The following is a 13368-nucleotide window of genomic DNA, read 5'->3' on the forward strand; positions in this document are numbered from 1 at the left end:
GAGGCAGGCTGATCGCTTGAGCCCAGGAGTTTGAGACCAGCCTGGGCAACATGGTAAAACCCCATCTCTACAAAAAGATATAAAAAAATTAGCCAGTTGTGATGGCACACACATGTAGTCCCAGCCACGCGGGAGGCTGACATCAGAGGATCACTTGAGCCTAGGAGGTTGAGGCTGCAGTGAGCTCTGATCACACCACTGCTCTACAGCCTGGGTGGCAAAGTGAGACCCTGTCGCAAAAAATAAAATAAAATAAAATTTCTATGATGTGAAGAAGGGGGAATGTTAGAAATGTATATTAGTACTATAAAATCTGAATTTTTAAATAAATGAAGCCAATATAAATATGTAAAAATACTTAATTACAGTATATTTTATGAAACAGCACTTTGCCACCTTCAAGCAAGCACATGTAATAATAACTACCCTTGCAAAGTGTTTGCAAGGAAAGAGGACTGTGGGGACTTGCTTTAATAAGTAGAAAGGATTATGTAATTAACATGTTAATTATTAATAAGTGAGTTTGTATGGGAAAAAGAGAGCTAAAATCAATTTCATATCCATAGCCTTTTTATTTCTTAAGGACAAAACTATCTTGTTTGTTTTTTGTGTTCTCTAGAGGAATGTCTATCACACTGACTATCCAGAAATACTTTTTGCATGTTGTTATTAGTTACAAAATATAAACACTCGGGCCTTAGTTTTGCTGTGAGTAAGTAGAGTTACCTTGGGCAAGTAACAGTAGTTCTGAGTCTAGATTGCTCCCAGGCCTCACTCACTCTGTAATAGCCTATGGGAGTCTGGGAAGGGCCACCACACGCAGCCATATGGGTCGTGCTGACACCTGGGTTTATGCCTGATTTTTATTGTGTGTGTCTTAGAAAGCAGAGGACTTACAAGTAGGTGTAAATTATTTCTAAATTACTTTGGTAAAGGTGTTTTTCAGAAGGGTTTAAAGATTTTTTTTTCACTAAAATAAATTAGATGCCATCTAGAAATTTTCCTTTTCCCTTCATTCATTATATGTGTCTCATAAGTTCAACAAAGGCAAACTTTAAATGATATTCAGTTGAAATGAATACAGTTCCAAACTACTGAATTACACAGCAATACTCTTAAATTGTGGTTCTAGAGGGGCAAGGTCTAGATGTCAAGAGTTGTGGGCCCCCTGGCTACTTGTGGGTACCTTGTAGGTCCTGCAGTCACTGAGACCCAGGATTTCAGTCTCTACCCTTCTAAGTTCAGAACCTCCATCTTTGGTTGGTTGGTTGGTTGGTTGGTTGGTTGGTTGGTTGGTTAGTTGGTTGTTGAGACAGAGTCTCACTCTGTCGCCCAGGCTGGAGTGCAGTGATGCAACCTTGACTCACTGCAACCTCGAGCTCTTGGGCTAAAGGGATTCTCCCACCTCAGCCTCTCTAGTAGCTGGGACCACAGACATGCACCCCACACCTGGCTAATGTTTTTTGTATTTTTTGTAGAGACAAGGTTTCAGCATGTTGCCCAAGCTAGTTTCAAACTCCTGGGCTCACGTGATCCACCCACCTCGGCCTCCCAAAGTGCTAGGATTACAGGCATGAGAGAACCTCGGTCTTATTATTGAATTGGCTTAAATGCAGCTGCTCTTCTGCAGATGTGGGGTCTGTCTGCCACATAGATTCATTCTGTGCGGTCAAAAGACTTCCCCTGGATGGTGATGCAGATTGACAAGATCCTCTTCTCTGACGTTCCAAAGACTAGATTCTGTGCAGGTCACTCGCCCTTCAGTGTGCTCATTTTATTGTTTTCTTCGAACAGGTTGATGCACTTGATGAGGCCACAGCTTCTTCTTATCTTAACCTTGTTTTTTGGTTAAATCGACAGTGCAAAGCAAAAGGATTAATTCCTTCTTCTATACTGTTATGTTTTACTAAGGAAATATCCTAAATCTGTTTTGCTCATATTAGAAAAAACAAAAATTGAATTGGATTATTTCATAGCAAAAGATAGGTGAATGTAATCAAGTCTTCTTGTGATGCCTGAATCTAGCCTTCAAGTTATAAGACGTAAGCGTGAATTTTTCTTAGACTGATAATCATCGTGATCATCACATCATGATTTTAACAAAACCTGGGAATTAGGGAGAAAAAGGAAAATATACAGTACAAATCAACTTAAAATGAAAAAAGAGAAAAAATCAAGCAACTTTAATTTTGACTCTTGTGAGGCTAATTGTTTTACTGCAGTAATTAACATCAGCAGCACTTAAGAGGGGCACACCCCCTGCCCTCGCCGTGTGACCGAGCGCACCGCCGTACGCGCCATGTCAGGTGGGCTTCATTAAGACAGCGGTGGGTGGCACCTAGAGAGGCAGGGTGTGGACATGCAGCTTCACCTGCCCTCTTAGCAAGGTACCTTTTCCCGAGGTCCATCGCTCTTCCATTTATTCGAATGTTTAAAAGGAAATTACCTGTTGACACATTTCACAAATCTGTCAGAGCCGCACCAGGCACCCTGGAGAAGGGTCCCTCCACCTGTGGTTAGCAGCAGCCGATCAGGACCCTCCCTGGCCTGCCTGCAGGGGGTGCCTTTCCCCTGCAGTCTGTGTGGGGCATGCAGTGCACAGCAGCTGAGCCTGGAGAGACAGCCTCTGGAGTGTGCTTCTGATGGTTAGACGCATTCGGTTCTTACCATAGAGACTTGACTGTTCACACTGCAGTTGACTATTGGGTTGGGTTAATAGCTATATATAAAACTATATATAATTAAACTATATAGAGAGAGAGCTATATATATATAGAGAGAGAGAGAGCTATATATATATGTGTGTGTATATATATATGTGTGTGTGTATATATATATGTGTATATATATATGTGTGTGTATATATATATATATATATATATATATTTTGTTGTTGTTGTTGTTGTTTTGAAGATGGAGTTTCGCTGTGTTGCCCAGGCTGGGGTGCAGTGGCGCAATCTCGGCTCACTGCAACCTCTGCCTCCTGGATTCAAGCAATTTTCCTGCATCAGCCTCTGGGGTAGCTAGGATTACAGGCGCCCACCACCATACCCAGCTAATTTTTCATATTTTTAGTAGAGGCAGGTTTTCACCATGTTGGCCAAGCTGGCCTCAAATTCCTGACCTCAAGTGATTCACCCGCCTCAGCCTCCCAAAGTGCTGGGATTACAGGTATGAGCCACCGTGCCCAGCCTTTATATATATTTTTTAATGTCAGTGCTTACCTTTTATACATTCTATTTAAGGAATAAATTGTGTATCTGTGCGTGATGAAAGTAAAACTAGGGATATAGTGCAATATGATGATGTAAAGATAGTTTCTCTTCACTAATTATAAAGTTATTAGAACACTTTTTGGGCCAGGTGCAGTGGCTCATGCCTGTAATCCCAGCACTTTGGGAGGCTGAGGTGGGTGGATTGCTTAAGTCTAGGAGTTTGAGACCAGCCTGGGCAACACAGTGAAACCCCATCTCTATTAAAAATACAAATATTAGCCTAATGTGGTGGCACGCGCCTGTAATCCCAGCTACTCAGGAGGCTGAGGCAGGAGAATTACTTGAACCCGCAAGGCGGAGGTTGCAGTGAGCCGAGATCACACTACTACACTCCAGCCTGGGCGACAGAGTGAGACCTTGTCTCGATAAAAATAAAAAGAACACTTTTTGCCTATTCCTTGGCTGATTTTATCTATTCATTGTCAGTTGTCCAACAATAGTTACTATATTTTTTTCCCTGCAGCAACCACATGAGATAGAGAATCTTTTATTGTACCCTTTTTATAGAGGAAGAAACTGAAATTTGGAGTAACACGTAGCTTTCCAGAGGTCACCTGCCCAGAACCAGATGGCGAGACCCACCTCCTGGGAGGCCTTTCTTCTTCACTTGCTGCCTCGACGTCAGATGCTGGCCTCCGAGCATACCCACGTGTCCTTGGGGTCCGCCTCTGACGTTAGCCCTGGTCCGGGATCCGCTTCTGCCCCGGGAGAGGCAGCGGCCTTCCACATGGCTCCCTTCCCCTCAACACTCTGCAGAGTCCTCCCTCCTGTGTTTCTCATCATCACTCTCGTCACCTCATGACATGTTCTTGATTTCTTTACTTGCCTGTCTCCTGCCACCAGGACATAAGCTCTTGTCTTCATTCACTGCTGAATCCCCAGCGTTTAGCGCAGAGCCTGGCACGTAAGAGGCCCTTAATAACTCTTTCTTAAATGAATGAATTTTGCTAAGGCAGAGTAATCCAGAGTCACTGATACTCTGTCCCCTCCTGCCTTGAAGCTTGACCAGTATTGGGTTGACCATTTGATGCCTAAGAGCAGTACCTGGTATATTATCCTTCTGGGGTGAGACTAAGGATAATTTTTGTCTGTTTCTGTGCTTCCATATTTTCTGCATTGAGCGTGCATTACTTTGTAATTAAAAAGGAAGACAATAATTGTTGTAACATAAATGGAAAAAAACTACCAAAAGTGAAACATTGAAGTGACACTGTAAGGTAAGATAATAGGTCTTTCTCCTTCTTTTACAAACTTTGTGTAATATTGTAAGTTTTACATTTTAAAGAATTTTAAAATGCATATTGACCTAAGAGAAATATGGTACCTTATATATAGTTCAGAAAACAAATTCTGTCTATTTATTCCCACAAATAGGATTTAATGCAACTTGCGGTAAGTCAGCTTTCATTTTGATGAACCTGTATTTGTGATCATCTACTTGATACATTTCTCTGGCTGAAAGAGCAGCATTGTGTGATAGATCTAAGTAGAAAGATAGAATTGAAAGAAGCTGTATTGAAATAGAACTTTATTTTTCACAGAAAAGATCTTACTTAAATATGATAACCAGCAAATAAACACATGGAAAATCCTCAAAATTTTTTTTCATTAGGGAAATGAAAATTAAAGCCACGTTGATTTCTATTACGTACTGATTCGAATGGCTAATTTTTTTTAAGTTGGAATATCAGGTGCTGGCAGTTAGAACTCTCACACAGTATTTGATGGGAATATATACAAAATAGTACAGCCACAGTTTGGCAGTTTCTTATAAACACGTACTTACCATACAGCCAGCAATCTAATTTCTAGGGTTTTACCAAGAAAGATGAAACATATTCCTACCACACAAAGACCTGTATACAAATTTTTAGCAGCTCTACTCATAATTGCCAAAAACTAGAAACCATATCCAAGAATGGACTACGACTCAGCACTGAAAGGGAATGTACAGATGCATGCAGCGGTGTGGATGGATGTCAAAGGCATGATGCTAAGAAGCCAGCCACAAAAGTCTATACTGTGTGACTCCATGTGACGTTGTAGAGAAATAAAATGACATGAACGGAAATCAGATCAGTGGTTGCCAGGGGGTGGCATGGGGATGAGGTTGACTTATAGAAGGGAAAGAGGGAACTTTTCCCTCCTTTCATTTCTTGTGAGAGAAATATTCTGTACCTTGATTGTGCTGTCGATTACAGGATTATAGAATTTTTTATATCTCAATATAGACATGACAAAGCCGGGCACATTGGCTCACGCCTGTAATCACAGCACTTTGGGAGGCCAGCGCGGGTATATTGTTTGAGGCCAGGTGTTTGAGACTAGCCCGGGCAACATGACAAAACCCTGTGTCTACTAAAAATACAAAAATTAGCCTAGCATGGTAGTACACACCTGTAAACCCAGCTACTTAGGAGGCTCAAGTAGGAGGATCGCTTAAACTCAGGAGGCAGAGGTTGCAGTGAGCCGGGATCACGTCACTGCACTCCAGCCTGGATGACAGAGCAAGACTCTGTCTCAAAAACAACAACAATAACAACAACAACAACAAAAAACACAGTATTTTGTAGTAACTGTTATAAAAATGGTAAACATCACTGGCTACAAAACAAGATAAATGCATATTTAGCCCTAATTCACAACTGCCTTTATCATAGTATGTAGCTAATTATGCATTTCTTTTTTCCACAAGGGTAAGATTTCTGATTTATGGCATTCACCTCCATTTTCTCCTCCATCATATAGGGAATAACGCAGAACCTTGCCCATAGTAGTTGTTCATAACTGTTGAGTGATTGGAACTTAGAAGCAAAATTTCGTATATGAGTGGAAACATTTAGTAGTTTACAAAAAGCAGTAAGCTCTGAGTATGCATTGCAACTATCAACTTGAAATATTCTGGAGTCAGGTACAGAAATTTTTGTGATCTGCCTGAAATGATGATGGTGACTTGAATAGGGTCTAGCTTCTGCTTCCTCTCTCTGGTGCTTGAATGGAACTCCTGGTGGGTAGAAATCTGAATTCATTTGGTGACCAATTTTCCAAAGCTAGTGTGCCAAGATGAACCCACTTGAAAACTGTGGGCTCTTGGACTTGGCTGCAAGACCAGTCCAGCTGAGGTGGGCTGGCCCAGCATCTGCCGCCTTCATTGTGCTTAATGCTGGATCCATCTGTTTTCTGTCAAAGCCAGTGCCAACAAATTACTAACCTATTAGAGAAACATGGAAATAAGATTGCACTTCTCATTCCTGGCTTTTCCTCTCATATTTTGCTTGGCTTACATATTTGGTTTTTGTTTATTTTGGGAAGAAAGATACGTTATCGAGTAGTTGGGGGGGCATGAATCATTTTTCACCCCATGCACACATTTTTAAAAGATGGGGGGGGTGATGTTAGTGATGTTGTTATGGCCATTGATGACGATGGCAGCTGTCATTTGTTAGGCAGTGCGGTGCCTGGCGCTGTACTTGTTACTTTCAACCTCTTACTCATTATCGTAGTCACTTTACAGATGACAGAACCACAGTTCAGAGAGGTTAAACCACTTGTCACGCTGCTAGGGAGTGTCAGAACCAGTATTCACACCCAGATTCTGAAGCCTGTGCTTTATCCATTGTTGCCTCTTAAACCATTTTAAGCCTTTAGAAACTATTTTTGTCCAGGCACGTGAGTCTAATGAGGAAAGTTTCAAAGAAAAGAAAAGGGGACTTTGTATTTCTTCTATCCGATAGAGGCTTCTGTAATTAGAACATATTTCCTTGACACGCACTTTTGAGTGCCAATTCATGGAATCAACCCAACTGATTGGAGAGAAATAGATTGGCACCCCTGGCCTAAGCGCCTTTCTAAGCACAAGTGCACACACGCGTGTCTTGGTGTGCATAGCTGTGCTCGAACGCATGCTCCCCCAGGTTGCAGATGCTTCCTGCCAGGAGACGAAGACCAGCTGCCGAACTGGGCAAAGCTATTGAAACACAGCTCCTCTCTCTTTAGTATATAACATGAGTGAGAGATGGAGGTAGGGTACAGAGTAACTTAACATCTCAGTAGTTTCTTTCCTTTGTGTTCATTAAGATACAGTCCTTGACTCCCAGTTAAACCCAGGAGGTTGGAGTGCCAGCATTTCCGCATTCCAGCTATAAGCAGAATTCTACAAACTCAGAAACCTTCTTTCTCTAATAAAACCGCATGATGGGTATAGTCTAAACGCTTGTTTTCTAAAACAAGACTAAAACGTTATTTCATTTCTTTCTAAAGCAAAGGGCACATAAGTTTTCACTGAAAAAGGTTTCTTACCAACTGAGTCACTTATCCAGTGTTAGGGGAGGGTGGAAACTAGCCCTCAAGTAATGGCATGAATATATGAATTAATTACTTGTGCATTCAAACTATGAATGAGTATATTTATTTTTAATAAAAGCAAGAGCTAAGAAGGAGCACTGTATTTCACTGATCTTATCAGATCATCTGGAAGCGAAGGGGATGTGAGCTTGGGGGGGAGGAGGAGGAGGAGGAGTCTGAATTCCTTCTCACAGGGAAAAGTCGTGAGGACTAGGACTCTCTCTGGGTAAGCGTGGGAAGAGGAAGGGCCCAGCAGCTGGCCCCTGCTCTGTGCCCACCTACCAGGGTGCACAGAAGGTGCCTTTTCCGCCGAGACTGCGTGACGGGAAAACAGACAGGGGAGCCTATGTGTGTCCCGTGGGATGGGAGATTCAGAAGCAACTTAAGAAATTTTTGTAAAGAACTTTGAAACTGATGAACAGTGGTGTTTTTTTATTTTTTATTTTAACTTGAAAACAAAGTTTTGATGGTATCTGCAAACTTCAGCTGTGCAAAAGCAGTGCCTCTTCATGCCGAAGCAGTTTGACTTTAAGGAGCTGCCAATAAAAAAGCTAATGGCGTGTGGCCCAGCGCACCCGAGGTGTCTGTGCTGTGCCTCTCCTGTTCCTGTTTCCTGTTCCCCTGTGTCTTCCACTTTCTTTCCCAGTTCCTCAGATCTGTCGTTGTGCTCTCTGGCATCCCCTGAAGCCTTTCTCAGCCTTCCAGGTGGTGTTCGGGATTAAGGAAGCTGCTGACTTGACCAGGTCTTACTTGCTGTTGCTAGTGTAGCAGTTTATTAGCTTGTCCCAAGACCGGTCTGTATCAGGAGTCCACAGATGGTGGCCCGCTCTGGCCCACTACCTGTTTTTGTAAATAAAGTTTTATTGGAACATCACCACTCCCATCTGTGTGTGTGGCTGCTTTGGGGGCTACAGTGGCAGGATTGAGCAATCGTGATAGAGACTGTTTGCCCCAAATGCCTAAACTATTTCCTATCTGGCCCTTGACAAAAAAAGTGTGCCTGCCCACATCTGCACGGACAGTGGCCCGTGCGTCGCCTGTAGGAAATAACACACGCCTCCCGGACAGCCAAATGAAAATGCACACAGTGGCTCTCACAGAGATCAGACGCGCAGTAAATGTGGAGAAGTCTGCAGAGGTCTCTTGCAGATTTGTAGGTGATAGAACTTTATATGTGTGAATTTAAGAAAGCCGGTTTTGACCATTAGGGTAACATTGTTACATAAATGTGCTTTTTCTTAAATATTTGAGAGACTGTGTAGCAGAGTGTGTCATGCTTGGACTCTAAGCTACACTCCAGGATGCCTGGGCTCAGACCTTAGTCCTCCAGTTGTGAGCCACGTGACCATGGGACATTTGTTGTTATTCACAGCCCCGTGCCTTAGGCTCCTCATCTTCAGCATGAGGATTATAATAATGTGTACCTCCTAGGCTTGATCTGGGGATTAAGTGAGTTAACACAAAGAACTTGGAACTGAGCTTAGCACATAGTAAATATTAAGTGTTTGCTTTTATTGCAGTTATTAATCCAATCCTACCTCTGCTGGAAATCCTTGAGAAGCTCCTCCTTATGGACAGGATAAACCTCAAACTTAGAAGCCTGGTACACAAGGCCCTGCCAGACCCAGCCTCTCCCCTCTATCCCCCCGTCAGCCACACACAGCGCCCCAGTGGCTGTCCCAAGTCAGTCTGCCCTTACCATTAAGCCGGTGTCCCCAGCCTCTCAGCCATAAGTGCCCTTTCCCCTCTTCTGCCATAGTCCCCAGCCAACAATGAAACCCCCATCAAGTGGCACCCACAATTTTGATACTTTACAACCATTATATGGTTTAATCCTGAGAACACCTCTTCACGTGGACAGTGTTAGGATTATCTGTTTTACAGAGAAGAGAATGAAACAAGAAAAGATGCAAGCAACTCCCCTAAGGTCCTACAGGCAGGCAGTGCAGAGGCTCACCCACCTGCAGGCTCTCCCAGCCCCTGAAGCCAGCTCCTGAGGGTTCAGCTCCAGAAGTGCTCATTCAGAGGACTCTCCACCAACCCCCACCAAGGGGACCCTCAAGCCCTCAGCCCCCATCAGACTCACTCTCCCTTCTCTCTTGCACTTTTCACATTGCATGCTTTGTTTTGCTTTTATCCTTTTTCTTGTTTTTACCCTTGCTGCTTTACTGCACACACACACACATGCATACCCATACGTGCACGTGCATGCGCACACACACACCCATGTAGATGTGAGCTTCTCGAGTGCAAGAACTGGATTGTATTTAGCTTTACGTCACCTGTGCCTAGAACAGCTTCTGGCATGTAGTAAGTGTATAGTTATGTTACATGGATGGAGAAAGGCTTCCAAAAAATAGTAAGGACTGATTGGGAAACACTAATCCATATTCCACACACACTTGTCTTTCGCATTTATGTAATTTCAACATTCAGTTATCAGGAGGCAGCACATTTTATTGGTCAAATACATGGGTCCCCGAGCCAGTTTGCTTGAGCTTCAGTCCTAATCTTCTAGCTCTTGATTTTTCTCATTTGTAAATGGAGTCCTGGGGTATCTATATTTCATGTGGTTATTGGAAGAAATGAATGAATTCATTGGTGCAAAGCACTTAACCAAGTGCCCAGCACACACTGTGGTTCAGCAGCTATTATGATTGAAGTAGTATCATGTGTACCTTTGATTTACTTGAATCTATCTACACACAATCAAAAGGTGTGAAAGGAAAGGGAAAACAACTGCCATCCCTCACCCCCGCCTCCGGCCCTGCCCGCCGTCCCCCACCCCCGCCTCCGGCCCTGCCCGCCGTCCCCCACCCCCGCCTCCGGCCCTGCCCGCCGTCCCCCACCCCCGCCTCCGGCCCTGCCCGCCGTCCCCCACCCCCGCCTCCGGCCCTGCCCGCCGTCCCCCACCCCCGCCTCCGGCCCTGCCCGCCTTCCCCCACCCCCGCCTCCGGCCCTGCCCACCGTCCCCCACCCCCGCCTCCGGCCCTGCCCGCCTTCCCCCACCCCCGCCTCCGACCCTGCCCGCCGTCCCCCACCCCCGCCTCCGACCCTGCCCGCAGTCCCCCACCCCCGCCTCCGGCCCTGCCCTCCATCCCTCACCTCCGCCTCCGGCCCTGCCCGCCGTCCCCCACCCCCGCCTCCGGCCCTGCCCTCCATCCCTCACCTCCGCCTCCGGCCCTGCCCGCCGTCCCCCACCCCCGCCTCCGGCCCTGCCCGCCTTCCCCCACCCCCGCCTCCGGCCCTGCCCGCCGTCCCCCACCCCCGCCTCCGACCCTGCCCGCCGTCCCCCACCCCCGCCTCCGGCCCTGCCCTCCATCCCCCACCCCCGCCTCCGGCCCTGCCCGCCGTCCCCCACCCCCGCCTCCGACCCTGCCCTCCATCCCTCACCTCCGCCTCCGACCCTGCCCGCCGTCCCCCACCCCCGCCTCCGGCCCTGCCCGCCGTCCCCCACCCCCGCCTCCGGCCCTGCCCACCGTCCCCCACCCCCGCCTCCGGCCCTGCCCACCGTCCCCCACCCCCGCCTCCGGCCCTGCCCGCCGTCCCCCACCCCCGCCTCCGGCCCTGCCCGCCGTCCCCCACCCCCGCCTCCGGCCCTGCCCGCCGTCCCCCACCCCCGCCTCCGGCCCTGCCCACCGTCCCCCACCCCCGCCTCCGGCCCTGCCCGCCTTCCCCCACCCCCGCCTCCGGCCCTGCCCGCCGTCCCCCACCCCCGCCTCCGGCCCTGCCCGCCTTCCCCCACCCCCGCCTCCGACCCTGCCCGCCGTCCCCCACCCCCGCCTCCGACCCTGCCCGCAGTCCCCCACCCCCGCCTCCGGCCCTGCCCTCCATCCCTCACCTCCGCCTCCGGCCCTGCCCGCCGTCCCCCACCCCCGCCTCCGGCCCTGCCCTCCATCCCTCACCTCCGCCTCCGGCCCTGCCCGCCGTCCCCCACCCCCGCCTCCGGCCCTGCCCGCCTTCCCCCACCCCCGCCTCCGGCCCTGCCCGCCAGCCCTCACCCCCTTCTCCGGCCCTGCCTGCCTTCCCCCACCCCCGCCTCCGGCCCTGCCCGCCAGCCCTCACCCCCTTCTCCGACCCTGCCCTCCGTCCCTCACCTCCGCCTCCGACCCTGCCCGCCCGCCCTCACCCTCGCCTTTGACCCTGCCCTCCGTCCCTCACCCCCTCCTCCGACCCTGACCTCCGTCCCTCACCTCTGCCTCCCACCCTGCCCTCCGTCCCTCACCTCCGCCTCCGACCCTGCCCGCCCGCCCTCACCCTCGCCTTTGATCCTGCCCTCCGTCCCTCACCCCCTCCTCCGACCCTGCCCTCCGTCCCTCACCTCCGCCTCCGACCCTGCCCGCCCGCTCTCACCCTCGCCTTTGACCCTGCCCGCCAGCTCTCCTGCTGCCGTGTGCCGTGCTTGTGCTGGGACAGTTTTCCGAGATGTGGCAGCCAGCACAAACCAGCTGCTCGATCTGGTACTCAAGCAAAAAAAGAAAGAAAGAAAGAAAAATATTATTCCCAACTTAGAGGAAACCTGGGGCTCATGTCAGGTTCCCGCGTGACACCTTCCTGTGGGGTTTTAAAGGATGATTTTGACCATATGTGCATGTCGTCTTACACGTTGTCTTTTTGAGCCCTTTCACATGACTGTTGAAGGTAGCAGTGATCTAGTGGTGTGATCTCAGAGTGGTGCTCACCATTTTGGTTAAAATATAAGAATATGTGGTGTTGAATGGATTGAGGCAGCACTCGGTGTCCCTTGCCTATTCATAGGGTTTGTTTTTTGTTTTTTTGTTTGTTTCTTTTTATGACCAGCCTGAATTTCTCTTCATCAGTGCAGTGGTCCTCTGGGGCTGTCTGTATTTGAGTCACTCTCTGAGGGCCTGGGAGTGTGCAGAGAGAGCATGTTTGAGACTGGCAGCTGCACCAGCAGCAACAGGAAGGGCCTATAACGGTCATGACTAATACTCCGTGCTGATCGCATTGTTGGACAAAAAGTATTTCCAGTGAATGTTGTCACAAGTTTAAATAAAAGGCTTTACTTTGTGTTTGCTTTTTGTTTAGGTAACTACTCCAGACCCCCAGCGTATAGTGGGGTGCCCAGTGCAAGCTACAGCGGCCCAGGGCCCGGTATGGGTATCAGTGCCAACAACCAGATGCATGGACAAGGGCCAAGCCAGCCATGTGGTGCTGTGCCCCTGGGACGAATGCCATCAGCTGGGATGCAGAACAGACCATTTCCTGGAAATATGAGCAGCATGACCCCCAGTTCTCCTGGCATGTCTCAGCAGGGAGGGCCAGGAATGGGGCCGCCAATGCCAACTGTGAACCGTAAGGCACAGGAGGCAGCCGCAGCAGTGATGCAGGCTGCTGCGAACTCAGCACAAAGCAGGTACGCCACCCAGGAGCACGCCCCGGGCAGGTACGCTGTGTGTCTACCCGTGACCACGTGACTGCGCACATAGCTGCATTGTTCCCTGGGGTCACACAGAGCAGTAGAATGTCACTGTGCTTGGCCGTTCTTTTTGTGTTAAATATATTCTGTAGCATCGAGGTCAGAGAACTAAGTGACAAACCATGTTTTATGATACATGAGGAAGGAATGTGAGCGGTGAGCACATCAGTCGTGGGAGGTGATTTGAAATGCCTGTGAATAGTCATTGCAGCAGCAAACCAGATCTGGTTGCACAGGGAAGTGTCTGCGTGGTACCAATTGAAGCAGTGACTTTTAAGCGGGAAATACGCTTAGGAACGATTTAAAATC

General features: G+C 48.3%; 1 protein-coding gene across 11 annotated transcripts in view; it reads left to right on the forward strand.

The window, feature by feature from the left end:
- Positions 1-13368, forward strand: part of ARID1B (AT-rich interaction domain 1B) — a 436783-nt gene that overhangs the window by 363204 nt on the left and 60211 nt on the right. For all 11 annotated transcript variants that reach the window (XM_034963130.3, XM_034963134.3, XM_034963128.3 and 8 more), the window contains one exon: positions 12669-12996. In XM_034963130.3, the coding sequence (XP_034819021.3) occupies positions 12669-12996 (328 nt within the window). The remainder of the gene's footprint in view (positions 1-12668; positions 12997-13368) is intronic.

This window comes from Pan paniscus, chromosome 5 (genome assembly GCF_029289425.2).
Source record: "Pan paniscus chromosome 5, NHGRI_mPanPan1-v2.0_pri, whole genome shotgun sequence".
NCBI lineage: Eukaryota > Metazoa > Chordata > Mammalia > Primates > Hominidae > Pan > Pan paniscus.